General features: G+C 39.1%; 2 protein-coding genes across 2 annotated transcripts; both read left to right on the top strand.

The window, feature by feature from the left end:
* The first annotated feature begins 5,197 nt into the window (after positions 1-5,197).
* LOC120045406 (mitoregulin-like) lies at positions 5,198-6,288 on the top strand. Its single transcript, XM_038990284.1, has 2 exons — positions 5,198-5,780; positions 6,244-6,288. The coding sequence occupies exon 1, from the start codon at positions 5,594-5,596 to the stop codon at positions 5,768-5,770; it is 177 nt and encodes a 58-aa protein (XP_038846212.1). The 5' UTR covers positions 5,198-5,593; the 3' UTR covers positions 5,771-5,780; positions 6,244-6,288.
* Positions 6,289-12,359: 6,071 nt separating this feature from the next.
* Positions 12,360-17,867, top strand: LOC120046076 (CDGSH iron-sulfur domain-containing protein 1-like). The gene is made up of 3 exons (XM_038991010.1): positions 12,360-12,583; positions 15,578-15,780; positions 16,058-17,867. The coding sequence occupies exons 1-3, from the start codon at positions 12,553-12,555 to the stop codon at positions 16,145-16,147; spliced, it is 324 nt and encodes a 107-aa protein (XP_038846938.1). The 5' UTR covers positions 12,360-12,552; the 3' UTR covers positions 16,148-17,867.
* Positions 17,868-26,357: the final 8,490 nt, after the last annotated feature.

Raw genomic sequence — 26,357 nt, forward strand, 5'->3', positions numbered from 1 at the left:
GCAAGACTGTCCACCAGAGCTGTTTCCAGATAATTGAATGTTCATTTCTCTACCATAAGCTGCCTCCAACGTCGTTGTGGAGAATTTGGCAGTACATGCGACTGGCCTCTCAACGTGTATGACGTTGTGTGGGCGATGAGTTTGCTGACATCAACGTTGTGAACAGAGTGCCCCATGGTGGCAGTGGGGTTATGGTATGGTTAGGCATAAGCTACAGACAACGAATACATTTGCATTTTATCAATGGCAATTTGAATAAACAGAGATATCGTGACGAGATCCTGAAGCCCATTGTCGTGCCATTTATCCGCCGCCATCACGTCATGTTTCAGCATAATGCACTGTCCCATGTCGCAAGGATCTGTACACAATTCCTGGAAGCTGAAAATGTCCCAGTTCTTCCATGGCCTGCATACTCGCCAGACATGTCACCCATTGATCACGTTTGGGATGCTCTGGATCGACATGTACGACAGCGTGTTCCAGTTCCCGGCAATATCCAGCAACTTTTCACGGCCATTGAAGAGGAATGGGACAACATTCGGTGGTCACAACAGATACTGACTGGTTTTCTGATCCACGCCCCTACCTTTTTTCTTTTAAAGACCAACAGATTCATATCTGTATTCCCAGTCATGCGAAATCCATAGATTAGGGCCTAATTTATTTATTTCAATTGACTGATTTCCTTATATGAACTGTAGCTCAGTAAAATGTTAGAAATGTGTTGCGTTTATGTTTTTGTTCAGTGTACATGTGTGTGCCATACATTTTCTTCATTTTGGGGGGGGGGGGTCTTTTCATATAAGGTGTTTACGCATCAGTGTGGCTGTTTGTGAAGGCTCCAGTTAGGCCTATTTTAAAATCAGAGCCCCACTGCAGCCAGCTGCCACATTGAGTTCAGCCAGGTCAGTACATTTCATTCATCAGCATGGGTATTCTGACTTTGTTGTGATTTTTTTGTGTGAAAAAAAAAAAAAAATCTTTCTTTTTTGTATTATTATTTTTTTGACGATTTTTTTTTTTAAATGTTGATTTTTGTGGTTGTATGTATTATTTGTTGTTCTATAGCCAGTCTGCTCTGAGAGTTATTCCAAGTACCCCCTGTTCCCAAACTTTGCATGTATGTTCTTATGATTGAATTAGACCTTACATTAGCCCCTGGTACTAGTCTGGATCAGTGGCTAAACCTTGGATTACCATTTCGTTATGTATTACCCCCAATAGCTTTTCAAATGTATTTTAAAAGTGTCCCAATTTTACATGTGTGTATCACTGATAAGATGAAATGAAGTGATGAAACACCTCAAGTCTTTAAACCAAGGGTGTCAAACTCATTCCACGGAGGGCCTCATGTCTTCTGGTTTTTCCTTTTAAATGTTGACCTAGACAACCCAGGTGAGGGGAGTTCTTTACTAATTAGTGACTTTAATTCATCAATCAAGTACAAGGGAGGAGCGAAAACCCCGCAGACACTCGGCCCTCCGTGGAATGAGTTTGACACGTGCTCTAAACAATGTCCTGGAAAGATGTCTGTAACTGAAGTCCTTGTGCTGTGAGAAGGCACTATTAGGAAATTACGTTTCTCTTTGCTTCCAAAGCTCTAATTTGTTGAGTCTAGTTTAAATATAAAGTATTTTTCCTTTTTCAGTGGTCCATATTTTAAATCCATGTATTAGTCACACCTGAAGACCACCTACAAGTCTAGTATTGAAGCATTGTGACTACGTGACGGCCCTTCAAGTTAGCGTTTTAGTATGTTAGTCTGGCTCAATACGAAGCTCCTCTTCCTCAGTGTTTACACACTGTGTTTGCGTCTCGTGACTTGAGCCATCAAACCTGTGTTATGTAAGAGCTCTGTTTGTACAGTATTGTGTACAGAGATATTGCTTGCCACAGCACAAGGACAGCAATTACTTCATGCCCATACTAAAGCGCTATTGAGTGATTGGCATTAAAGCAGAAGTCTTAGAGTTTTCCCTTACCAGCTCATTACAGTGGGGTTAATGAACAGGAGTTTGATCTCTGATCACAGAGAACATGCTATGCAGTAGCTCTCTTCGGTATAATGTCCTAGCAAAATGCTGCAAACTCTGCCAATAACCCAAAATGAGTAAGTGGTTGTTCAAAGCTGTTTTGAATTGTTAAGAATTATACAAAATGTGCTCTGAGAATCCGGTTTTTATCTTGAGTGAGTTTCTTCTGCTCGAGTCCTGCTGAATTTGAAATAAAACAGACTTATTCTGGAAGGTTTTAGAGGATGGACCTTCTATCATCGATCTGAATGTACACGGAGACCTATAAATATATCCACCAGCAATCTCTACTAATGAAATGTCTAACCTGATGGTTATTTACGGTGTGTAAGGCTGCGTTTATACAGGCAGCCCAATTCTGATCTTTTGCCCAATTATTGGCAAAAGAGCTGATCTGATTGGTCAAAAGACCAATTTAGTGGAAAAAAATCAGAATTGGGCTGCCTGTGTAAATGCAGGCTTAGTGCTTAACTCTCTTGCTTAAGAAAAATTACAAGAAAAGGAACACAAAATATTCTGTGTGGTATGTGTACGTACTGAAATTGACATTTTGTTTCTAAAAGGAATAAAATTGTACAGCTATAGAGATGTCAACTGGTGATTCTTAATGCTGTCAGGGAGAGGGGGGTTTTGGTGATTATTGATGCTGTCAGGGAGAGGGGGGTTTTGGTGATTCTTGATGCTGTCAGGGAGAGGGGGGTTTTGGTGATTATTGATGCTGTCAGGGAGAGGGGGGTTTTGTGATTCTTGATGCTGTCAGGGAGAGGGGGGTTTGGGTGATTCTTGATGCTGTCAGGGAGAGGGGGGTTTGGGTGATTCTTGATGCTGTCAGGGAGAGGGGGGGTTTTGGTGATTCTTGATGCTGTCAGGGAGAGGGGGGTTTTGGTGATTCTTGATGCTGTCAGGGAGAGGGGGGTTTTGTGATTCTTGATGCTGTCAGGGAGAGGGGGGTTTGGGTGATTCTTGATGCTGTCAGGGAGAGGGGGGGTTTTGGTGATTCTTGATGCTGTCAGGGAGAGGGGGGTTTGTGATTCTTGATGCTGTCAGGGAGAGGGGGGGGGGTTGTGATTCTTGATGCTGTCAGGGAGAGGGGGGTTTGTGATTCTTGATGCTGTCAGGGAGAGGGGGGGTTTGGTGATTGTTGATGCTGTCAGGGAGAGGGGGGGTTTGTTCAAATGGGAAAACATTTGTGGAGATAATAGGTGTTGGTTGCAACCTATAAGCATAATCACATTTCTCAGAGTATCAAAAAATATAGTTTCTTGCTTCTGTATTTCTACACTTCTGTTTTGTAGTCTTCGAGAAGTATGTTGATTTTGGGGAAATGTAGTTTTACGTTTTTGTACAAGTGAATTCAGAAAGAGTGGGACATCACAAACTGGGACAGCTTAAACCTGGTGGGTTTATTTCTGAATAGTTTACACCGGGCTCTGGTTCTTGTAGTACTGTTACTAGTGCATTTCTGTCTTCTGAGTGACATCTATCCAACATATTAGCCCAACACATGATGCACTTCTGAAATCCTCAGATGTTTCCTAATCACACAAACTGGTATTGAATTGGGGTACAATTAGGACTATAATAATGGTATCCCAGTTTATGTAAGCTGCTGTCCCAGTCTACCAAATGCAAACTGAAAATATGGATTGTGACTCGGTGTACACAAATAGGTGTGTCGTGCCTCCTGTGAATATGATAACATTATTTTGTGTGATTATAGGAAACATCTTGAGGATTCCCGAAATGTGTTGTGCTATGTTGGATAGGTGTCTGAAGAGATTAGAGGACAGATATCCAGAAAGTGTCCTATTTTTATTCTCAATTCAGCCTCAATTCGGTATTTGACGTTCTCGTCTTGCTCTGTGAGTTGGCCAGTTGAAAAAGGCCAAAAGCCAAAACGTTTTGCTTTTAACAAAGAATCTTTTTTTATTTCATTCCATTGTCCGCCAAGAGTTGCTGAATCTCTTCTCTACTTCAGTTGGTCAATGCAACGCTACAACAGAAGATGTCATTCCATGAGTCAATTGCAACCAACAGGAAGAACTTATCACGCAGCAGTAGGCTAGCTCTAGATTTCTTTAAACACTACTAACGGGAGATTATTACATGCACCTGTGTGTTAAAACAAACTTGCAACCAAAAACCCACAAGAATAAACCTGCAGATCAGGTGATCTTGCATCTTTTACCATGTCAAACATGTTACCGTAGATACCAAACATCTACGTCTAGGTTCTCTACTCCCGCCCCCAATGAAATATCGACCTATCGGGAACCGTGAAAAAAAGAGGCTGGTAATTAATCAGACAATTATTGTAAGAATATAGGATTATATTTCATACAAACATTTAATCTTATACAATTATTTCATCTTAAATGTCAACACAATTAGAATATAATTATGACACATTAGAATATAATTTGTCATTTTAAATACTTTGTTTAGACTCATTTAATGAAAACAGATTATATTAACTCAATAATTTGGCTTGATTTAGTTACCAGTTTTAGATTTAGACAGTTCGGGGATACTTCCTGCTGTAATGAAACTGGCACGGAGCAGGCCTCGAATCCTCGACCTTCTAGCCCGAAGTCCAGCGCGCTATCGACTGTGCCCCCAAAAGCATGCTCATGCGGCAGAGTCAATATCCGTGCTTATAAACCCAGGGTCGTTACACTACTTTTGATAGTTAAAGTATAGTAGTAAGGATAGCAACACAACTTTACATTCAGAAAATGTGTAAATCAGAGAGAATTACACATCAGCCCACTAGGGTCAGTAGGAACGGAATGTTCTCAGCTAGGCTGGGGTAAATTGTAACAGATTATTTGTGGTTAACAAGGAAATACATAAAATCTGTTGTATGGAATAATTGTCAAATAGTTATATTTGAGCACACTAAGCACAGATTTAAGGTTTAATTTATACCGAAGATAATACCCACTAGAGGGCGAAATAGTCTTGAAAAATATTGGCACCAACCAGGACTAAAAAGTAACACTACTTCAATTTTAGGGAGCGGTAATTCCATAGAGCGCGCACAATTGGCCCAGCGTCGTCCGGGTTAGGGTTTGGCCGGGGTAAACCGTCATTGTAAATAAGAATTTGTTCTTATTAAGTGACTTTCCTAGTTAAAATAAAGGTTAAGTAAAAATAAATAACATTAGTACTCTAAAAAAATTTATCTAAAATATCTTTTTTTCATGTTTTATTTGTTTGTTTAGCTCACATATAATTAAAAAGTATGCATTCATGTGTCTGTAATATAATATATTTGCCAAAAACGAATGTAGAGATTAATAAACGCATTTCTATAGCTTAGAAAATATATATATACTGTATACATTTATTTTTTTTACAATTGAGGAGTACCAAGATAGCTACGCGGGTTTATACACATCATTGAGTTTACCTCGACGTTTGGCCATCAATACTCTCTGTAGTGGTGTCCGTATGGCGCGTTCGTATAGATCACGTCACAGTAAGACGACACATGTTGTGTGGGTTTTGACAACCACCAAAAAGCTATACAAACTGTTAAACATACAGAGGTGAATATGGCGGACGTTTCTGAGAGGACGCTCCAAGTTTCAATCGCTATTTCTTTCGCGGTAGGCTTCCTTTCTGGATGGCAGGCCAGCCGAGCGAGGAGGAAGTTCTTGGATTGGAGAAAGAAACGGCTACAGGATAAACTCTCAGAAACACAGAAGAAACTGGATTTGGCACGAGAGTAGAGTGTGCTGTGTAAGTGGCCTGCTATGGGTTGATTGACATTCTGTTAAATAACATCAGCGAAGTTAGTGACTGGAAACATTGTAGTTAGTAGCCTACATTCGGTGTAAAAATTGCAATTTTTTAAGAATAAAAATGGTTTGACATATTTGTTGAAAAGGTTTGCAACCTTACAATTTAACCCAGTAAGTCTTGGGAGTCATTTGAAACTTTACTAATTTCACAAGGGAAATACAAAATAATCCAACAATAAATGAGTTATACCTTTTCCTCAAGTGTGTCTTTATTCTGCATTTTGTTTGATTTCCCCTGGAAAATTATAGCAGCAAATGTAGGACTGCTGGTGATCTGGCCCATTACTCTATGCAACTGATTATTGCATTTCTTTGGTAGCCTAAGCCCCATCCTACATAGCCATAATTGCCTCCTCGACTGTATGCACCGCATTATGTAATAATGTCTGTTCTATTTTCAGGTCATCACCAAAATATACACTACCGGTCAAATGTTTTTGAACACCTACTCATTGAAGGGTTTTTCTTTATTTTTACTATTTTCTACATTGTAGATTATGAAATAACACATATGGAATCATGTAGTAACCAAAAAAGTGTTAAACAAATCCAAATACATTTTATATTTGAGATTCTTCAAAGTAGCCACCCTTTGCCTTGATGACAGCTTTGCACACTCTTGGCATTCTCTCAACCAGCTTCACCTGGAATGATTTTCCAACAGTCTTGAAGGAGTTCCCACATATGCTGAGCACTTGTTGGTTGCTTTTCCTTCACTCTGCGGTCCGACTCATCCCAAACCATCTCAATTTGGTTGAGGTCGGGGGATTGTGGAGGCCAGGTCATCTGATGCAGTACTCTATCACTCTCTGTCTTGGATAAAGAAAAACCTTTGAATGAGTAGGTGTTCTAAAACTTTTGACCGGTAGTGTATGTTCATCTCGCAAAGGGTGCTGTCAGATCATGAAGTAATTGGGACCATCGTAACAACCAGCAGAACTGAAGCATGTCTCAGAGACAAGTTTCTGAACATGTTTGTTTTGGTGACAGTGTTGCTGGGTCTGTTTGTCAAATGTGCTCCAAATATCTTCCAGACTACTGCCGTTTACTTCTAATAAAATAATTTGTATTCTCTTACATCCTGTGTTTTGAAGATTCCTATGGTAGTGTGCTGTCATATATACAGTGCATTCGGAAAGTATTCAGATCCCTTGACTTTTTCCACATTTTGCTACGTTACAGCCTTATTCTACAATGTATTAAATGAATTTTTTCCCTCGTCAATCTACACACAATAACCCATAATGACAAAGCGAAAACAGGTTTTTAGAAATAGTTAAAAAACAGAAATATCTTATTTACATAAGTATTCAGACCCTTTGCTATGAGATTTCGAAATTGAGCTCAGGTGCATCCTGTTTCGATTGACTATCCGTGAGATGTTTCTACAACCTGATTGGAGTCCACCTGTGGTAAATTCAATTGATTGGACATGATTTGGAAAGGCACACACCTGTGTATATGAGCTCCAACAGTTGACATTGCATGTCAGAGCAAAAACCAAGCCATGAGGTTGAAGGAATTGTCCGTAGATATCTGAGACAGGATTGTGTCGAGGCACAGATCTGGGGAAGGGTACCAAAACATTTCTGCAGCATCGAAGGTCCCCAAGAACACAGTGACCTCCATCCTCCGACTCCAATGTGTTGGAGGAAACACAGTTCAACTGACAACCGAGGTCAGCCTGCAGGCACCCAGCCCACCACATCGAGTCGCTAGAGCACGATGAACCAAGTAAAGCCCCCCCGGTCAAACCCTCCCCTAACCCGGACGACGCTGGGCTAATTGTGTGCCGCCATATGGGACTCCCGGTCATGGCCGGTTGTGACACAGCCCCACTACAGCCTGGGATCAAACCCCAGGCTGTAGTAACACTGCGATGCAGTGCCGTAGACCGCTGCGCCACTCAGGAGGCCCCTGGCCTCCATCATTCTTAAATGGAAGAAGTTTGAAACCACCAAGACTCTTCTTACAGCTGGCCACCCGGCCAAACTGAGCAATCGGGGGAGAAGGGCCTTTGTCAGGAAGGTGACAAAGAACCCTATGGTCACTCTGACAGAGCTCCAGAGTTCCTCTGTGGAGATGGGAGAACCTTCCGGAAGGACAACCACCACTGCAGCACTCCACCAATCAGGCCTTTATGGTAGAGTGGCCAGACGGAAGCCACTCCTCAGTAAAAAGGCACATGACAGCCCACTTGGAGTTTGCCAAAAGGCACCTAAAGGACTCTCAGACTATGAGAAACAAGATTCTCTGGTCTGATGAAACCACAAATGAACTCTCTGGCCTGAATGCCAAGCATTACGTCTGGAGAAAACCAGGCACCGCTCATCACCATCCCTACGGTGAAGCATAGTGGTGGCAGCATGTTACAGGATCGAGGGAAAGTTGAACGGAGCAAATTACAGAGAGATCCTTGATGAAAACCTGCTCCAGAGTGCTTAGGACCTCAGACTGGGGCGAAGGTTCACCTTCCAACAGGACAATGACCCTAAGCACACAGCCAAGACAATGCAAGAGTGGCTTCGGGACTAGTCTCTGAATATCCTTGACTGGCCCAAACAAAGCCCGTACTTGAACCCGATCGAACATCTCTGGAGAGACCTGAAAATGGCTGTGCAGCGAAACTCCCCATCCAACCTGACAGAGCTTGAGAGGATCTGCAGAGAAGAATGGGAGAAACTCCCCAAAAACAGGTGAGCCAAAGTTGTAGTGTCATACCCAAGAAGACTTGAGGCTGTAATCACTGCCAAAGGTGCTTCAACAAAGTATTGAGTAAAGGGTCTGAATACTTATGTAAATGTAATATATATTTTGTTATATAAATTTGATAACATTTCTAAAAACCTGTTTTTGCTTTGTTATTATGGGGTATTGTGTGTAGTTTGGGGGGGGGGGGGGATTATTCCAATCCATTTTAGAATAAGGCTGTAATGTAACGATGTGGAAAAAGTGAAGGGGTCTGAATACTTTCCGAATACACTGTATAGGCATTGACTTCAGAACCATGGATAGCACCGGGTCATTTGGAAGTGGTTTCTACAGACCGTACTGAGGACTCCCAGCCACACTTTTACCTCTGCACATGAAATAGTTTCTTTCTATACAAGCCAATATGAAAACAACTAGGCCTGCAGTGTATTGCATTGTGGCCAATGGAATGGGTGGAGATAAAAGCCAGCAACACTCCATATTATTCAGAGCCTCATATACTGTATCCATTCTACAGACCCTACTGAGTATTCCCTATAATACTTTAACTGTGGCACCCAGAATAGTTTGTGCTGTATAAGCCAATATGTATTATGTATTCGATATATATATATATACACACAGTTGAAGTTTACATACACCTTAGGCAAATACATTTAAACTCCGTTTTTCACAATTCCTGACATTTAATCCTAGTAAAGGTAACCTGTTTTAGTTCAGTAGGATCACCACTTTATTTTAAGAATGTGAAATGTCATAATAATATTAGAGAGAATTATTTATTTCAGCTTTTATTTATTTCATCACATTCCCAGTGGGTCAGAAGTTTACATACACTCAATTAGTATTGGGTAGCATTGCCTTTAAATTTTTTAACTTGGGTCAAACGTTTCGGGTGGTCTTCCACAAGCTTCCCACAATAAGTTGGGTGAATTTTGGCCCATTCCTCCTGACAGAGCTGGTGTAACCGAGTCAGGTTTTTAGGCCTCCTTGCTCACACGCTTTTTCAGTTCTGCCCACACATTTTCTATAGAATAGAGGTCAGGACTTTGTGATGGCCACTCCAATACCTTGACTTTGTTGTCCTTAAGCCATTTTGCCACAGCTTTGGAAGTATGCATGGGGTCATTGTCCATTTGGAAGACCCATTTGCAACCAAGCTTTAACTTCCTGACTGATGTCTTAAGATGTTGCTTGAATATATCCACATAATTTTCCTACCTAATGATGCCATCTCTTTTGTGAATTGCACCAGTCCCTCCTGCAGCAAAGCACCCCCACAACATGATGCTGCCACCCCCATAATTCACAGTTGGGATGGTGTTCTTTGGCTTGCAAGCATCCCCCTTTTTCCTCCAAACATAACGATGGTCATTATGGCCAAACAGTTCTATTTTTGTTTCATCAGACCAGAGGACATTTCTCCAAAAAGTATGATCTTTGTCCCCATGTGCAGTTGCAAACCGTAGTCTGGCTTTTTTATGGCGGTTTTGGAGCAGTGGCTTCTTCCTTGCTGAGCGGACTTTCAGGTTATGTTGATATAGGACTCGTTTTACTGTGGATATAGATACTTTTGTACCTGTTTCCTCCAGCATCTTCACAAGGTCCTTTGCTGTTGTTCTGGGATTGATTTGCATCTCTAGGAGACAGAACGCGTCTCCTTCCTGAGCGGTATGATGGCTGCGTGGTCCCATGATGTCTATACTTGCGTACTATTGTTTGTACAGATGAACATGGTACCTTCAGGCGTTGGACCAGACTTGTGGAGGTCTACAAGACTTGGCTGATTTCTTTTGATTTTCCCATGATGTCAAGCAAAGAGGCACTGAGTTTGAAGGTAGGCCTTGAAATACATCCACAGGTACACCTCCAATTGACTCAAATGATGTCAATAAGCCTATCAGAAGCTTCTAAAGCCATGACATCATTTTCTGGAATATTCCAAGCTTTTTAAAGGCACAGTCAACTTACTGTATGTAAACTTCTGACCCATTGGAATTGTGATATAGTGAATTCTAAGTGAAATAATCTGTCTGTAAACAATTGTTGGAAAAATTACTTGTGTCATGCACATAGTAGATGTCCTAACCTACTTGCCAAAACTATAGTTTGTTAACAAGACATTTGTGGAGTGGTTTAAAACGTGTTTTAATGACTCCATCCTATGTGTATGTAAACTTCCAACTTCAACTATATATATATATATTTTTGTAATATTTTTTAAACTTTAATTTAGACAGGGGGTCACTATTCAGACCAGGGTCTCATTCTCAGCCCTGTGAACATGAACACACAATTTAACCTTTATTTAACTAGGCAAGTCAGTTAAGAACAAATTCTTATTTACGATGACGGCCTACCCCGGATGACACTGGGCCAAATGTGCGTCGCCCTATGGGACTCCCAGTCACGGCCGGATGTAATACAGCCTGGATTCAAACCAGGGACTGTAGTGATGCCTCTTGCACTAAGATGCAGTGCCTTAGACCGCTGTGCCACTCGGGAGCACGAGTATACAGCCAGTACAGAGAGAGGGTCTGCAAAATTGTTGGATCTCTAATTAATACAGGAGCTGAGGTACTGCTTTTTATTTATTTTTTTAAGTTGCCAATGCTGGGCTCTTCTGGTATTCAGAGACTCCCATACATAAAAGTTATATATATCCATATATATCAAATAATGTGATTTAAAAATATATGATCATATTTAAAACCCACACAGTGCTGTGAACAAGTATTTGCCCCTTTCTAAATTTTCTCTAATGCATATTTTTGACACTGAATGTTATCAGATCTTCAACCAAAACCTAATACTACAGTAGATAAAGGAAACCTGAGTGAACAAATAACACAACAATTACATACTTATTTCATGAACAAAGTTATGCAACACCCAATGACCCTGTGTGAAAAAGTAATTGCCCGCTTTACACTCGATAACTGGTTGTGCCTCCTTTAGCTGCAATGACTCATACCAAACGCTTCCTGTAGTTGATCAGTCTCTCACGTCACTGTGGAGGGATTTTGGCTCACTCTTCCATGCAGAACTGCTGTAACTCAGCGACATTTGTGGGTTTTCAAGCATGAACTACTCGTTTCAAGTCCTGCCACAACATCTCAAATGGGATTAGGTCTGGACTTTGACTAGGCCATTCCAAAACTTAAAATGTGTTGCTTTTTAAAAATGTTAATTTAGACTTGATTGTGTGTTTTGGATCATTGTCTTGCTGCATGACCCAGCTGCACTTCAGCTTCAGCTCACAGACGGATGGCCTGACATTCTCCTGTAGAATTATTTGATACAGAGCAGAATTCATGGTTCCTTCTATTAAGGCAAGTTGTCCAGGTCCTGAGACAGCAAAGCATCCCCAAACCATCACGCTACCACCACCATGATTGACCGTTGTTATGAGGTTCTTACTCTGGAATGCAGTGTTTGGTTTTCGCCAATAATGGGACCCATGTCATCCAAAAAGTTATACTTTTGAATCATCTTCACATAGAACCTTCTTCCAAGAGTCTTGATGATCATCCAGGTGCTTGCTCTAGCACTAGACCAATAGGGTCTGTAGAATATTGTTTTTTTTAACATTCATTTTAAGCACCATTTCTCAATGTGCTCCACCTTATAATATTATCTATTTTGTATAAAGTAGCAATTTTCTTTAACTTAGATTCTTCCCCTGATGTAGTTATAATTTTGTGACATTTTGACATTATGCACTATGCAAAGCTGCAAAAATGATTGATTTCGTCTCATACACATAGCGTTTTACCACAGACTTTTATTTTGAAGGCAAAATCGGAAAGCCGGTATTCTTAATGTTGCTGCTGGGACACTAATGTTGCTGCCATAACGCTAATATAGTTAGCTGCGTGTTCACATTTTCTAACTAATCTAAAATATGTGCCATTTACTACGCAAGATTTGAGCCATACCGATAGTTTGCTACACCTTCTCCATAAAACTGCCTTTGATCAATCGTATAGTTGCAAGCCATGAGTTCCAACAACGTTTCCCTGTCAAAAGGTAAATATGCCATGCTAACTAGCAAACAAGTTGAAGCTAGCTTATATTAGCCAGCTAGCTAGCTAACGTTACGTACTTAGCTACGAAAACTGTTGTTATTTAGCAATATTTCAGAAAATTTTGAGCTAGTTTATGACATTGGTTAATGTAATCTGTAAATGTTTTGACGATGGCATAATAGCTAGCATGCCTGTCATTTTGTAAGACTGCGACCTTGACTTGTTGCCTCCTGTTTTGGCTAGCCAGGCAGTTAGTAAAAAGTTCACATAACCCTTTTCCCATAAAACAATATTAACGCGCTAGAACTGATGCGTGTCAAGAAATAACTGCGACAAAACGCTCTGGGAAACTGTTTAAATTTACTCTCGATGAACTCGCTCGGAAGAGGTGGTTTTAACAAAATTATTATTTTATTTCGACTTTGTTTATGGAAAACCGTATCAAGCGAGTTAAGGGTTTTGCTGCGCCATTGGATATTTGAAGTGGAAGTTATGGAACTCCCTCTTGTGCTTCTATTATGGGGAAAAGTTCACAATGAAACGGACATTAAATAAGCACAATGATACATTTGCATCTGGCCATCACATTAATTTCGATGACATTCTAGGCTATAATAGCCTGCATTTGATACAATAAATATGTTGGAATGGCGAAGTCACCAGAGTCATACATTGCAAATCAATTTTTGGCGCTTGTGTATCCTACCTGGAGCTGGCAAAGGATTTAATAATTAGCCTATAACTTCAGTTTATTGCTTATTGCTGTTGTAGCCTTCTGTTATTATGCGATTATTAATGACCAAGTTTAGTTCATTCAATTGGAATTATCAATTGTGATCATGGTCACAGCTCGCCTCTATTGCAATTTGCCGATCAGCTGTTAAAATGGTTGCATTAGATTGACAGAAACAAATCAGTCAGATTAGGCTAAAGTAAAAAGCCAAACACTGGCTGTTGTTGACAAGTTTATTCAGTTCATATTCATATTATTCATATTTGATTCAGTGATTGAAATTAAGACCCCATCATCAGTAGCCTATTCCAGGATTAATTTATAGGCTATTAGGCAGGGTATCTCAGGGTTTCCCAAAATCTGACCTGAGATTTCGAGATCCTCTGTCCTGAGACCCAAACTCATCACTAAAACTCTCCTGTCGGATGTATTTATACTTATGCGCAAAAAGGATTACAGTTAAATCGACATCGATTGATGGAAAATTATGTGGCGAATTATCTTTTCTTCTGCAACATTTAGCATTTCATGTCGCTACAGGTTACGTCGACATTCCTTCTTAATTTCGCTCGATAACGTTATAGAAAAAGGGGTTCATATGAGGCCGAGAAAAGTATTTCTCTGTAAGGCAGTGTTTCCCAAACTAGGGGTCGTGACTTGATTTGAAATGGGGTCGCGAGATAAAATGTGTGCATGGTTCATAGAACCGGGCTCATGCCGGTATCCTGTAGCTTCTACATGCGGTTGTAATAAACAGAGCAGTTTCTGTTTTCTTCCAACAAATGTGTCTCTTTTGAATGGTTTATGCTACAAAATATTATGACCCCATAACTGAAAGGTAAGACTCTCAGGAACACATGCATACACACTCTACTATGCCGACAACTCATTACAACTGAGTGCACAAGACCAGGCAATAAATCAGACTGGGGGGAAATATAACTTCTAAACAGAAGATCTTACCACGCCATCTTCTGAACCTCCCAATACATTTCAGATGCATTTCAGATTGAAATACTGTCAATAATACCAGGAGCCTGCCTCCCGAGTGGCGCAGCGGTCTAAGACACTGCATTGCAGTGCTTGAGGCGTCACTACAGACCCGGGTTCGATCCCAGCCTGTGTCGCAGCCGGCCGCAACCGGGAGACCCATGAGGCGGCTCACAATTGGCCCAGCGTCATCCGGGTTAGGGGAGGGTTTGACCGGCCGGGATGTCCTTGTCCCATCGAGCTCTAGCAGCTGGCTTCCGAGTTAAGCGAGCAGTGTGTCAAGAAGCAGTGCGGCTAGGTAGGGTCGTGTTTCGGAGGACGCGTGTCTCTCGACATTCACCTCTCCCGAGTCTGTACGTGAGTTGCAGCAATGGGACAAGACTGTAACTACCAATTGGATGTCACGAAATTGGGGAGAAAAATTGGTAATAAAATAAAAATACCAGTAGTCACAGCAGCCATTATGGAATGGCACATTGCGTTGAACAAAGGAGCTGATTGGCTGACCCTGCCATTCCAAAATGGCTGCGGTGGCTACTGGTAACTAGCATGAGGGTGAAAAGGGCAGTTTTCCAGGAAAACTAGCAGTATTTCAATCTTCTCGATGTATCAGTGTGGATAAAGATAAAATGTGGAGTACAATGGCATGTCCCATCCCTGCATTGAGGTGTTTTTCATCCCCTATCTCACACCGGCTCCACAGTGTCCTAATGATTGCGTTCCGACCTCCGTGTATCTCAGTGTAAACAAGCATAACGGAAGGGTGGGTATCTTCTGGCAAGCAGCCACCATTCCATTCCATTAAATGTATCAACGTTAAAGCAACCAAATGTGACAACTGCAAGGTATGGATTCTTTACAGAGGCAATGCAATACATTAGAATGTATTCTTCTTATTAAAGTGTGGTTGGAGCCCTACCTAAACTAGATACTGGATCAGAGTCTTAAGTATTTTTTTAAACATTTATTTAACTAGGCAAGTCAGTTAAGAACAAATTATTATTTACAATGACGGCCAACCAAAAGGCCTCCCGTGGGATGGGCTGGGATTAAAAATGTAGGACAAAACACACATCACGACAAGAGAGAGACCTAAGACAACAACACAACATGACAACAACACGGTAGTAACACAACATGGCAGCAGAACAACATGGTAGCAACACAAAACATGGTACAAACATTATTGGTCACAGACGACAGCACAAAGGTAGAGACACCAAAACATCACGCAAAGCAGCCTGTCTTAAGTTTCTGTTTTTTGATTTACAGCTGAATTGGTGGCAGCCATCGGCGTGACTGCAGGAGCTACAGCTGCGGGCATCCTCCTCTTCCAGTACTTCTCCAAGGGGTCAGGGGTCAAGCCCAAGGTCAACCTGGACCTGCAGAAAGACGACCCCAAAGTGGTGCATGCTTTTGACATGGAAGATCTCGGGGACAAGGCGGTGTACTGCAGGTGTTGGAGGTCCAAGAAGGTAGGCTCGCTGTCGATCTGATACTCTTTGTTTGATTTAGGTTTGATCGAAATTAAGCAGAGAGAAGTATTAAGACTTGGCTCCTATACATGAGTCATGTCTTAACCACTAGAAATACATAGACACGGCATGGCAAGATGTGGTTGTGAGGAATCAGCCAATTAAAACAGACTGTTGGCTAGTAAGGCTAGTAGTTATTACTTGCATTTTTGAGCAGGAACAAGGCAAGGAATTTTAAGATGTATTTAGTGTATTCTAACAACTTTTCTGGCCCTAGTTTCCCTACTGCGATGGCGCTCATGCTAAACATAACGAGGAGACGGGGGATAACGTCGGTCCCCTCATCATGAAGAGAAAGGAGGCCTGAACAATCAATCATCCATCCATTTGATTCCATGACTGCCGCTGCTAACATACGGACGCCAACAAGTGCTCTTCACTACAGAAAGGATGGCAGAGGTTTACTTAACACGTGTACACTTGGTATTTACTCCGAAATTAAACGGTAACAGTCATTACGTTACTCTGTTAATAACCAAATAATCACCATTTTTGGTTGTAATTTATTGATTGATCGAAGCAACACTTATCACAGGACCAAACAGTTATACAATATTGTTGAAATGACTTGTAATAATACCTAGAATGATGGTAGATAATTTCAGTGTGATTATCGAGGAAACAGGGCTGTGAATGTACTGTAATATAAAGTGCAGGGCTGGTTGTGTTTATTTAATTGAGCTTTGGTCTCTGTGCGTTATGTGATTTTCAGAATGCAATGACTTGCTTGTATGTTTGATCAATGTCTGCCTTCCTGTATTTTATTTTTTATATATACCATAGAGATGTATCGACATCACAACGCTGTATCCGTCCCATTATGGCGTCTGTGTTTAAGCATGGGCAGCGCCATTGAGGCCATCTCCATTTTGAAGTAGTTAATTTTCTTCTTCTACTACTTCTATGAGTTAGTAAACAAACTGAAAGGGTGTATATACTCCCATCTGGAGGGTGTTGTTTGAACAGGTAAAAAGTCCAGGTTGGTGATTTTACTGCCACCTGCAATTCTGGAATGTTTACTCCCGAGTATAATTCATTGGCTGATCCTTCCTCATGACTTGGATGGAATTATGTGATCCTTCCTTAACCCATAGGAAGTCGACTACTTCAAAATGGTGAAAGTCCTCAATGGCGCTGCCCATGCTTAAACAGGCTTTTGGAATACAAGAGTCCTCTATCATACTGTATGGTTGATACTCAGGAGTTTTTCCTGACCACGGGACCTGATCAGGGATATCTCTGGACCTTTTTATTGGAAGCCATAACTAGGTACTTTACATAGTTGTAGTCCATATAACCATAACTAGGGCCCAGAGTTTTTCCATGGTCAGGTCATGTGGTTGGGAAAAACGTCTGGTCCTACTGAAGCGTTGTCAGGGAAACGGTGTGGTTTGATTTGATTGTTTTGATTCAACTTGTGGAATCAAATTGTGTAAATGTTGTCAATTTTCAATGGATGTGGGAGATAAAGGTTCTGCAGGTTTCTTAGTTGGAGATGAATCATTGGGAAGGATTGCTTTGTTGGCCAACGTGTGTTAACGTTGAAGCAACAAGTCTAAACTTGTTCTATACTACATACCAATTGGATTCCTGGGTTGTGTTCAGTAGGCAAGAAACATTTGTGGAATGTAGTGAAACTAGGAGGTAGCCGACTTGAACATGATAAATACTCAGTTTTGTTTTTAAAAAGGTTTTGCTACGGTTTACCCTACTGAACACAGCCCTGTACTAAACACATTTAGTAGCTGAATCTGAACTTTTCATGCAGCACTTCTGCCAACCAGCTCATTCATTCACACCCAAGGGGTGCACATTTTGGTTTTTGCCCTAGCATTGCACAGCTGAATCAAATAATGAACTTAACATCAAGCTTAGATTATTTTAATAAGCTTTGTAGTTCCAGGACAAAAAAAAGGTAAGAATGTGTAGGTAGTGTGTACTGTCTGTGTGACCTCTGATTTCCACAATATGTGATTTAATCCAAATCCATCACTTATCTATCAATAAAAAACCAATATCGATGTTCATCTAGTGCTCTAGACAGTGTGTTATTTTCCAAATGCTGTGAGCCACTTCACACCAAAGTAATGTATTAGATTGATTTTAATTGAAAGGTTCAATCAAAGGGATTTAATGGAAAGAATATGAAGCATATTCCTCTCCCCAAAAGGTGTTCTCATTCACAACTCCATCTCTGGTGATGTGTAGGCAAAAGGGTGTGCTCATTCACAACTCCATCTCTGGTGATGTGTAGGCAAAAGGTGTGCTCATTCACAACTCCATCTCTGGTGATGTGTAGGCAAAAGGTGTTCTCATTCACAACTCCATCTCTGGTGATGTGTAGGCAAAAGGGTGTGCTCATTCACAACTCCATCTCTGGTGATGTGTAGGCAAAAGGGTGTGCTCATTCACAACTCCATCTCTGGTGATGTGTAGGCAAAAGGTGTGCTCATTCACAACTCCATCTCTGGTGATGTGTAGGCAAAAGGTGTGCTCATTCACAACTCCATCTCTGGTGATGTGTAGGCAAAAGGTGTGCTCATTCACAACTCCATCTCTGGTGATGTGTAGGCAAAAGGTGTGCTCATTCACAACTCCATCTCTGGTGATGTGTAGGCAAAAGGTGTGCTCATTCACAACTCCATCTCTGGTGATGTGTAGGCAAAAGGTGTGCTCATTCACAACTCCATCTCTGGTGATGTGTAGGCAAAAGGTGTGCTCATTCACAACTCCATCTCTGGTGATGTGTAGGCAAAAGGTGTGCTCATTCACAACTCCATCTCTGGTGATGTGTAGGCAAAAGGTGTGCTCATTCACAACTCCATCTCTGGCCGATGTGTAGGCAAAAGGTGTGCTCATTCACAACTCCATCTCTGGTGATGTGTAGGCAAAGGGTGTTCTCATTCACAACTCCATCTCTGGCCGATGTGTAGGCAAAAGGTGTTCTCATTCACAACTCCATCTCTGGCCGATGTGTAGGCAAAAGGTGTTCTCATTCACAACTCCATCTCTGGCTGATGTGTAGGCAAAAGGTGTGCTCATTCACATCTCCATCTCTGGCTGATGTGTAGGCAAAAGGTGTTCTCATTCACATCTCCATCTCTGGCTGATGTGTAGGCAAAAGGTGTGCTCATTCACATCTCCATCTCTGGCTGATGTGTAGGCAAAAGGTGTTCTCATTCACATCTCCATCTCTGGCTGATGTGTAGGCAAAAGGTGTTCTCATTCACAACTCCATCTCTGGCCGATGTGTAGGCAAAAGGTGTTCTCATTCACAACTCCATCTCTGGCTGATGTGTAGGCAAAAGGTGTTCTCATTCACAACTCCATCTCTGGCCGATGTGTAGGCAAAAGGTGATGCAGACCTGGATCAAATTCGTTCAAATGTGTTGCACTTTATTAGGTATGCCTTGGTAGCCTACAATCATTACAATGGAAATAGATGTGAAAGTGGAGTCTTGCCTTGACGACCAGTTTCAAAACCAAGGACAGCAACAATTTATTTTGACCTATGATTTGAAACTTATTGATTCACTTTTAAATCTCTCTCTTTCTGTGTGTGTGCGATTTTGGGCATGGCATGCATGGGTAAATCTGAACACTGTCTTTTTATTTATTTTTATTTTTTTACAGTTGGTGGAAGTTGAAATATAATTAATGGTATAACGGTTAATGATAACTACAGATGGTGTTAATTCAAGGGTCTCTATATCCAACCTTTAATGGTGCCCTTCTTAGATTAATTTAGATAGGATAACCAAATATTACATTTTTTTGTTTAACCTTTTGTTTAACTAGGCAAGTCAGTTAAGAACACATTCTTATTTATAATGATCGCCTACCGGGGAACGACAGATTTTTACCTTGTCAGCTCGGGGATTCGATCTAGCAACCTTTCGGTTACTGGTCCAAAGCTCTAACCATTAGGCTACCTAAATCAGATCAATTAATTATTCTAGTAATTCATCAGTAAATTATCTTGAATATTAATTAGCCAAAAGTCACAAGGTCGTTGCGTTGTCGACAAGGAACCTGCAAGTAAGCATTTCGCTGGACAATGTATACCATGCATATCCCGTACATATGACTAATACAACTTGAAACTTGAATTAAAGGGTAACTACACACAAAAATCAAAATGCCTTAGGTTTTTGCCCAGACCTCAAATGTGGTCTGCTGATGTGGTTTAAGCATTGTTGTGGACAATTATGTTGTTTTTCTGTCTTTCTATTGAAAAAGTGGGACTTTGAGTGTGAAAATCAGATTTTTTCAGGTGGGAAATCAGAAACCTGTGAATTTCTGACTCGGTTGACAGGGTCATTTATCTATTATTTCAATAGTAGGTTTACTGTTAGCCTACTGCACAGACCTGACTGGAAGACCAACATGGGATTGATCATTTTAGGTCATCAGAGTGTATGTCACTGTTTGTGACAGTTTTTTCCACACAGGGCACAATTCCTTGACCGGGCAGGCCGTATATCGGAGTGCGTGGACATCGACTCTAGGCGGTTAAGGACAGAGCCATAGATACGATATCTGTAAATGCCTTTGGCGTGATCTTATCACCACAATGGTGGAATTGTGTTTTACTGTCTTCTAAGAGCTCTCAATTCTAAAAAATCAGGAAGCAGAACTTTCTAGATCAGGTGACAAAGCAGAACAAAGTATTTAGCTGCTGCTAAGGATGTAGCATGTGACACATTTTTATGTTTCTATAGTCGGACAGGATTTAGAGATGGATCATTGACAATTGACATTGTCTGTCCACATAAATCGTTTTTTGTTTTCTTATTAACTTTGAACTCTAGTTGAATCGATTTAATGACTCATGTATTTCCAGTAGTATCAGGGTATAGTGCTGCTCTTCGGACTTTTAGATTCTACTAAGCTTATAGGCATAGTTACTCTCTCCAGTCCATCTATGGAAATTCTCTCTTCGTCCTGAATACTGCTAATAACACACTAGTAGTCTATACTGCTCCACTTTTAACCACATGGGGGCTCATTGAGATGTACCCTGTCCTTTGGTACAGACCTGCTGAGTACCACTAATGATATTCTTGTGAGTGATTGATAGTTGTTAATTATAGCCGGACAAAGTGTGTTACATAATGGATGATAAGTGTATCTATACTGTAACCACGTTTGCTTCATTTTGTATTGCATATTTACATTTAATGGAACAATTACGGCCGCAATTAATGTCCATGAGTCATTCTACTGTCCAGTCTCTCTTTGGGAAAGGCTGTTATAGTTCTGGCTATTATAGTTCTGGCTATTATAGTTCTGGCTATTATAGTTCTAGTTCTGGTTATTATAGTTCTGGTTCTGGTTATTATAGTTCTAGTTCTGGTTATTATAGTTCTGGTTCTGGTTATTATAGTTCTAGTTCTGGTTATTATAGTTCTAGTTCTGGTTATTATAGTTCTAGTTCTGGTTATTATAGTTCTAGTTATTATAGTTCTAGTTCTGGTTATTATAGTTCTGTTATTATAGTTCTGGTTAATATAGTTCTGGTTCTGGTTATTATAGTTCTGGTTATTCTGGTTCTGGTTCTGGTTATTATAGTTTTGGTTATTATAGTTCTGGTTCTGGTTATTATAGTTCTGGTTATTATAGTTTTAGTTCTGGTTATTATAGTTCTGGTTATTATAGTTCTAGTTCTGGTTATTATAGTTCTGGTTATTATAGTTCTAGTTGTGGTTATTATAGTTCTGGTTCTGGTTATTATAGTTCTAGTTATGGTTATTATAGTTCTGGTTCTGGTTATTATAGTTCTAGTTATGGTTATTATAGTTCTGGTTATTATAGTTCTAGTTCTGGTTATTATAGTGCTAGTTCTGGTTATTATAGTTCTGGTTCTGGTTATTATAGTGCTAGTTCTGGTTATTATAGTTCTGGTTATTATAGTTCTAGTTCTGGTTATTATAGTTCTGGTTATTATAGTTCTAGTTCTGGTTATTATAGTTCTAGTTCTGGTTATTATAGTTCTGGTTATTATAGTTCTGGTTATTATAGTTCTAGTTCTGGTTATTATAGTTCTGGTTATTATAGTTCTAGTTCTGGTTATTATAGTTCTGGTTATTATAGTTCTGGTTATTATAGTTCTAGTTCTGGTTATTATAGTTCTGGTTATTATAGTTCTGGTTATTCTAGTTCTGGTTATTATAGTTCTGGTTATTATAGTTCTAGTTCTGGTTATTATAGTTCTGGTTCTGGTTATTATAGTTCTGGTTCTGGTTATTATAGTTCTGGTTATTCTAGTTCTGGTTATTCTAGTTCTAGTTCTGGTTATTATAGTTCTGGTTATTATAGTTCTAGTTCTGGTTATTATAGTTCTGGTTATTATAGTTCTGGTTCTGGTTATTATAGTTCTGGTTATTATAGTTCTAGTTCTGGTTATTATAGTTCTAGTTCTGGTTATTATAGTTCTGGTTATTATAGTTCTGGTTATTATAGTTCTGGTTATTATAGTTCTGGTTATTATAGTTCTGGTTCTGGTTATTATAGTTCTGGTTCTGGTTATTATAGTTCTGGTTATTCTAGTTCTGGTTATTCTAGTTCTAGTTCTGGTTATTATAGTTCTGGTTATTATAGTTCTAGTTCTGGTTATTATAGTTCTGGTTATTATAGTTCTGGTTCTGGTTATTATAGTTCTGGTTATTATAGTTCTAGTTCTGGTTATTATAGTTTTAGTTCTGGTTATTATAGTTCTGGTTCTGGTTATTATAGTTCTGGTTATTATAGTTCTGGTTATTATAGTTCTGGTTCTGGTTATTATAGTTCTGGTTATTATAGTTCTGGTTATTATAGTTATAGTTCTGGTTATTATAGTTCTGGTTATTATAGTTCTAGTTCTGGTTATTATAGTTCTGGTTCTGGTTATTATAGTTCTGGTTATTATAGTGCTAGTTCTGGTTATTATAGTTCTGGTTCTGGTTATTATAGTTCTGGTTATTATAGTGCTAGTTCTGGTTATTATAGTTCTAGTTCTGGTTATTATAGTTCTGGTTATTATAGTTTTAGTTCTGGTTATTATAGTTCTGGTTATTATAGTTCTGGTTATTCTAGTTCTAGTTCTGGTTATTATAGTTCTGGTTATTATAGTTCTAGTTCTGGTTATTATAGTTCTGGTTATTATAGTTCTAGTTCTGGTTATTATAGTTCTGGTTATTATAGTTCTGGTTCTGGTTATTATAGTTCTAGTTCTGGTTATTATAGTTCTGGTTCTGGTTATTATAGTTCTAGTTCTGGTTATTATAGTTCTAGTTCTGGTTATTATAGTTCTGGTTCTGGTTATTATAGTTCTAGTTCTGGTTATTATAGTTCTAGTTCTGGTTATTATAGTTCTGGTTCTGGTTATTATAGTTCTGGTTATTATAGTTCTAGTTCTGGTTATTATAGTTCTGGTTATTATAGTTCTAGTTCTGGTTATTATAGTTCTGGTTATTATAGTTCTAGTTCTGGTTATTATAGTTCTGGTTATTATAGTTCTGGTTATTATAGTTCTAGTTCTGGTTATTATAGTTCTGGTTATTATAGTTCTGTTATTATAGTTCTAGTTCTGGTTATTATAGTTCTGGTTCTGGTTATTATAGTTCTGGTTCTGGTTATTATAGTTCTGGTTATTATAGTTCTAGTTCTGGTTATTATAGTTCTGGTTATTATAGTTCTAGTTCTGGTTATTATAGTTCTAGTTCTGGTTATTATAGTTCTGGTTATTATAGTTCTGGTTATTATAGTTCTAGTTCTGGTTATTATAGTTCTGGTTATTATAGTTCTAGTTCTGGTTATTATAGTTCTGGTTATTATAGTTCTAGTTCTGGTTATTATAGTTCTGGTTCTGGTTATTATAGTTCTGGTTCTGGTTATTATAGTTCTGGTTATTATAGTTCTAGTTCTGGTTATTATAGTTCTGGTTCTGGTTATTATAGTTCTGGTTCTGGTTATTATAGTTCTGGTTATTATAGTTCTGGTTCTGGTTATTATAGTTCTGGTTATTATAGTTCTGGTTATTATAGTTCTAGTTCTGGTTATTATAGTTCTGGTTATTATAGTTCTGGTTATTATAGTTCTGGTTATTATAGTTCTGGTTATTATAGTTCTAGTTCTGGTTATTATAGTGCTAGTTCTGGTTATTATAGTTCTGGTTATTATAGTTCTGGTTAATATAGTTCCGGTTCTGGTTATTATAGTTCTGGTTATTATAGTTCTGTTATTATAGTTCTGGTTATTATAGTTCTGGTTATTATAGTTCTAGTTCTGGTTATTATAGTTCTGGTTATTATAGTTCTGTTATTATAGTTCTAGTTCTGGTTATTATAGTTCTGGTTCTGGTTATTATAGTTCTGGTTCTGGTTATTATAGTTCTGGTTATTATAGTTCTAGTTCTGGTTATTATAGTTCTGGTTATTATAGTTCTAGTTCTGGTTATTATAGTTCTAGTTCTGGTTATTATAGTTCTGGTTATTATAGTTCTGGTTATTATAGTTCTGGTTATTATAGTTCTAGTTCTGGTTATTATAGTTCTGGTTATTATAGTTCTAGTTCTGGTTATTATAGTTCTGGTTATTATAGTTCTAGTTCTGGTTATTATAGTTCTGGTTCTGGTTATTATAGTTCTGGTTCTGGTTATTATAGTTCTAGTTCTGGTTATTATAGTTCTGGTTCTGGTTATTATAGTTCTGGTTCTGGTTATTATAGTTCTGGTTATTATAGTTCTGGTTCTGGTTATTATAGTTCTGGTTATTATAGTTCTGGTTATTATAGTTCTAGTTCTGGTTATTATAGTTCTGGTTATTATAGTTCTGGTTATTATAGTTCTGGTTATTATAGTTCTGGTTATTATAGTTCTAGTTCTGGTTATTATAGTGCTAGTTCTGGTTATTATAGTTCTGGTTATTATAGTTCTGGTTATTATAGTTCTGGTTAATATAGTTCCGGTTCTGGTTATTATAGTTCTGGTTATTATAGTTCTGTTATTATAGTTCTGGTTATTATAGTTCTAGTTATTATAGTTCTGGTTAATATAGTTCCGGTTCTGGTTATTATAGTTCTGGTTATTATAGTTCTGTTATTATAGTTCTGGTTATTATAGTTCTGGTTAAATATAATGAAATGCTCAAGAGTAATGGACAACTGGAATCTTACGATCAAATTTGATGTTATTGTCAAATGTCATGTATTCCAAAGTGCTTTCATTTGACACTGTTGTTGTTCGATGGTTCAGCTCACTCTAACAGCACAAATAAACCACAAATTAGGAGGAGGAATTGGATGGACATATAGTTGGAGGCGGCGTTGCAGGTAAAGCTTGAAGAAAGGTTATTTATTGGTTGATTATTGGTCCAATGTTGATACAGTTTTATCGTTGTTAGACAAAATATGTTAACTCGTAAAAAAAAAAAGAAGTAAAATCATAAACAAATGGAACAATGTTCAGAATTGTAAAAAAAAATCTGCTACAACCAAATATTTTACAGAAACAAATACATCCTGATTTGCAACGTTCAACATGTTCAACTCGGAACTATATCTGCCACTTGTTCCATTCAAAACATTTTAAAGCTTTTACTATTAATTCATTTTCTCCTATTAATTAGAAACACAATTCAAATAAAATTACTGAATTAAGAGATTCATTATTAAATGTATATATTGTTTTATTTAACTAGGCAAGTCAGTTAAGAACAAATTCTTATTTTACAATGACGGCCTACCCCCGGGCCAAGCCCTCCCCTATCCCGGACGACACTGGGCCAATTGTGCGCCACCCTATTGGACTCCAGATTACGGCCGGTTGTGATACAGCCCGTATTCAAACCAGGGTCTGTAGTGACACCTAGCACTGAGATGCAGTGCCTTAGACCGCTGTGCCACCCGGGGGCCACAAATATGAGGGAATAAAATTACTACTGAATCAATTTGTCATTTGGATGAATTAACACTTTAATCAAACATACAGTATATCTGTACTTAAGAACAAACACCTTCACAAGGCATAAATAATATTTATATCATGAATAATGATGAAGTTGACTGGTACTCACCAGTATTCTGTTCCTGAGCTATAGCGTTAGTAGAATGAATGACGAGTGTACTGAAGGATGAGAATGTGTGCTCTGTCTTTTATACCATCTTTCTGAAACAGGGAGACAACCCCTCTTCTACCTATGCAACAACTCCGTTGACGTTGGCTCACATGCTTCAAAAGCATGGATGATAACCAGGATGACAGTGGCGAGTGATTACTAAGACATGTAGTTTCGTTTTTGCAGGGTCAATACTAGTAAATGGGCCGACTTGCTAGTCGTTATGCTTTTCTTGCTATATAAGCCAGGTTGAAGGTCGCTGAATCATACAAGTAACACAAGTTAATTGGGGCCACTTGGCACACCTCTACAGGTAGAGGAAACAAAGGACTGATGAGTGTGGTGGTGGGGGGGGGGGGGGGGTCTTATAAGGCTTGGTAAATCAGTTTGAAGGTCACATTGTGAGCACCACAACATAATGAA

Source organism: Salvelinus namaycush, chromosome 4 (genome assembly GCF_016432855.1).
Source record: "Salvelinus namaycush isolate Seneca chromosome 4, SaNama_1.0, whole genome shotgun sequence".
In the NCBI taxonomy this organism is placed as follows: domain Eukaryota; kingdom Metazoa; phylum Chordata; class Actinopteri; order Salmoniformes; family Salmonidae; genus Salvelinus; species Salvelinus namaycush.

Bases quoted from the DNA above. Each gene is read 5' to 3' on its own strand.
- LOC120045406 (XM_038990284.1), top strand. From the start codon at position 5,594: ATGGCGGACGTTTCTGAGAGGACGCTCCAAGTTTCAATCGCTATTTCT.
- LOC120046076 (XM_038991010.1), top strand. From the start codon at position 12,553: ATGAGTTCCAACAACGTTTCCCTGTCAAAAG. The intron at 12,584-15,577 runs GTAAATATGCCA...TTTGATTTACAG, and splicing joins CAACGTTTCCCTGTCAAAAG to CTGAATTGGTGGCAGCCATC. The intron at 15,781-16,057 runs GTAGGCTCGCTG...TTCTGGCCCTAG, and splicing joins GGTGTTGGAGGTCCAAGAAG to TTTCCCTACTGCGATGGCGC.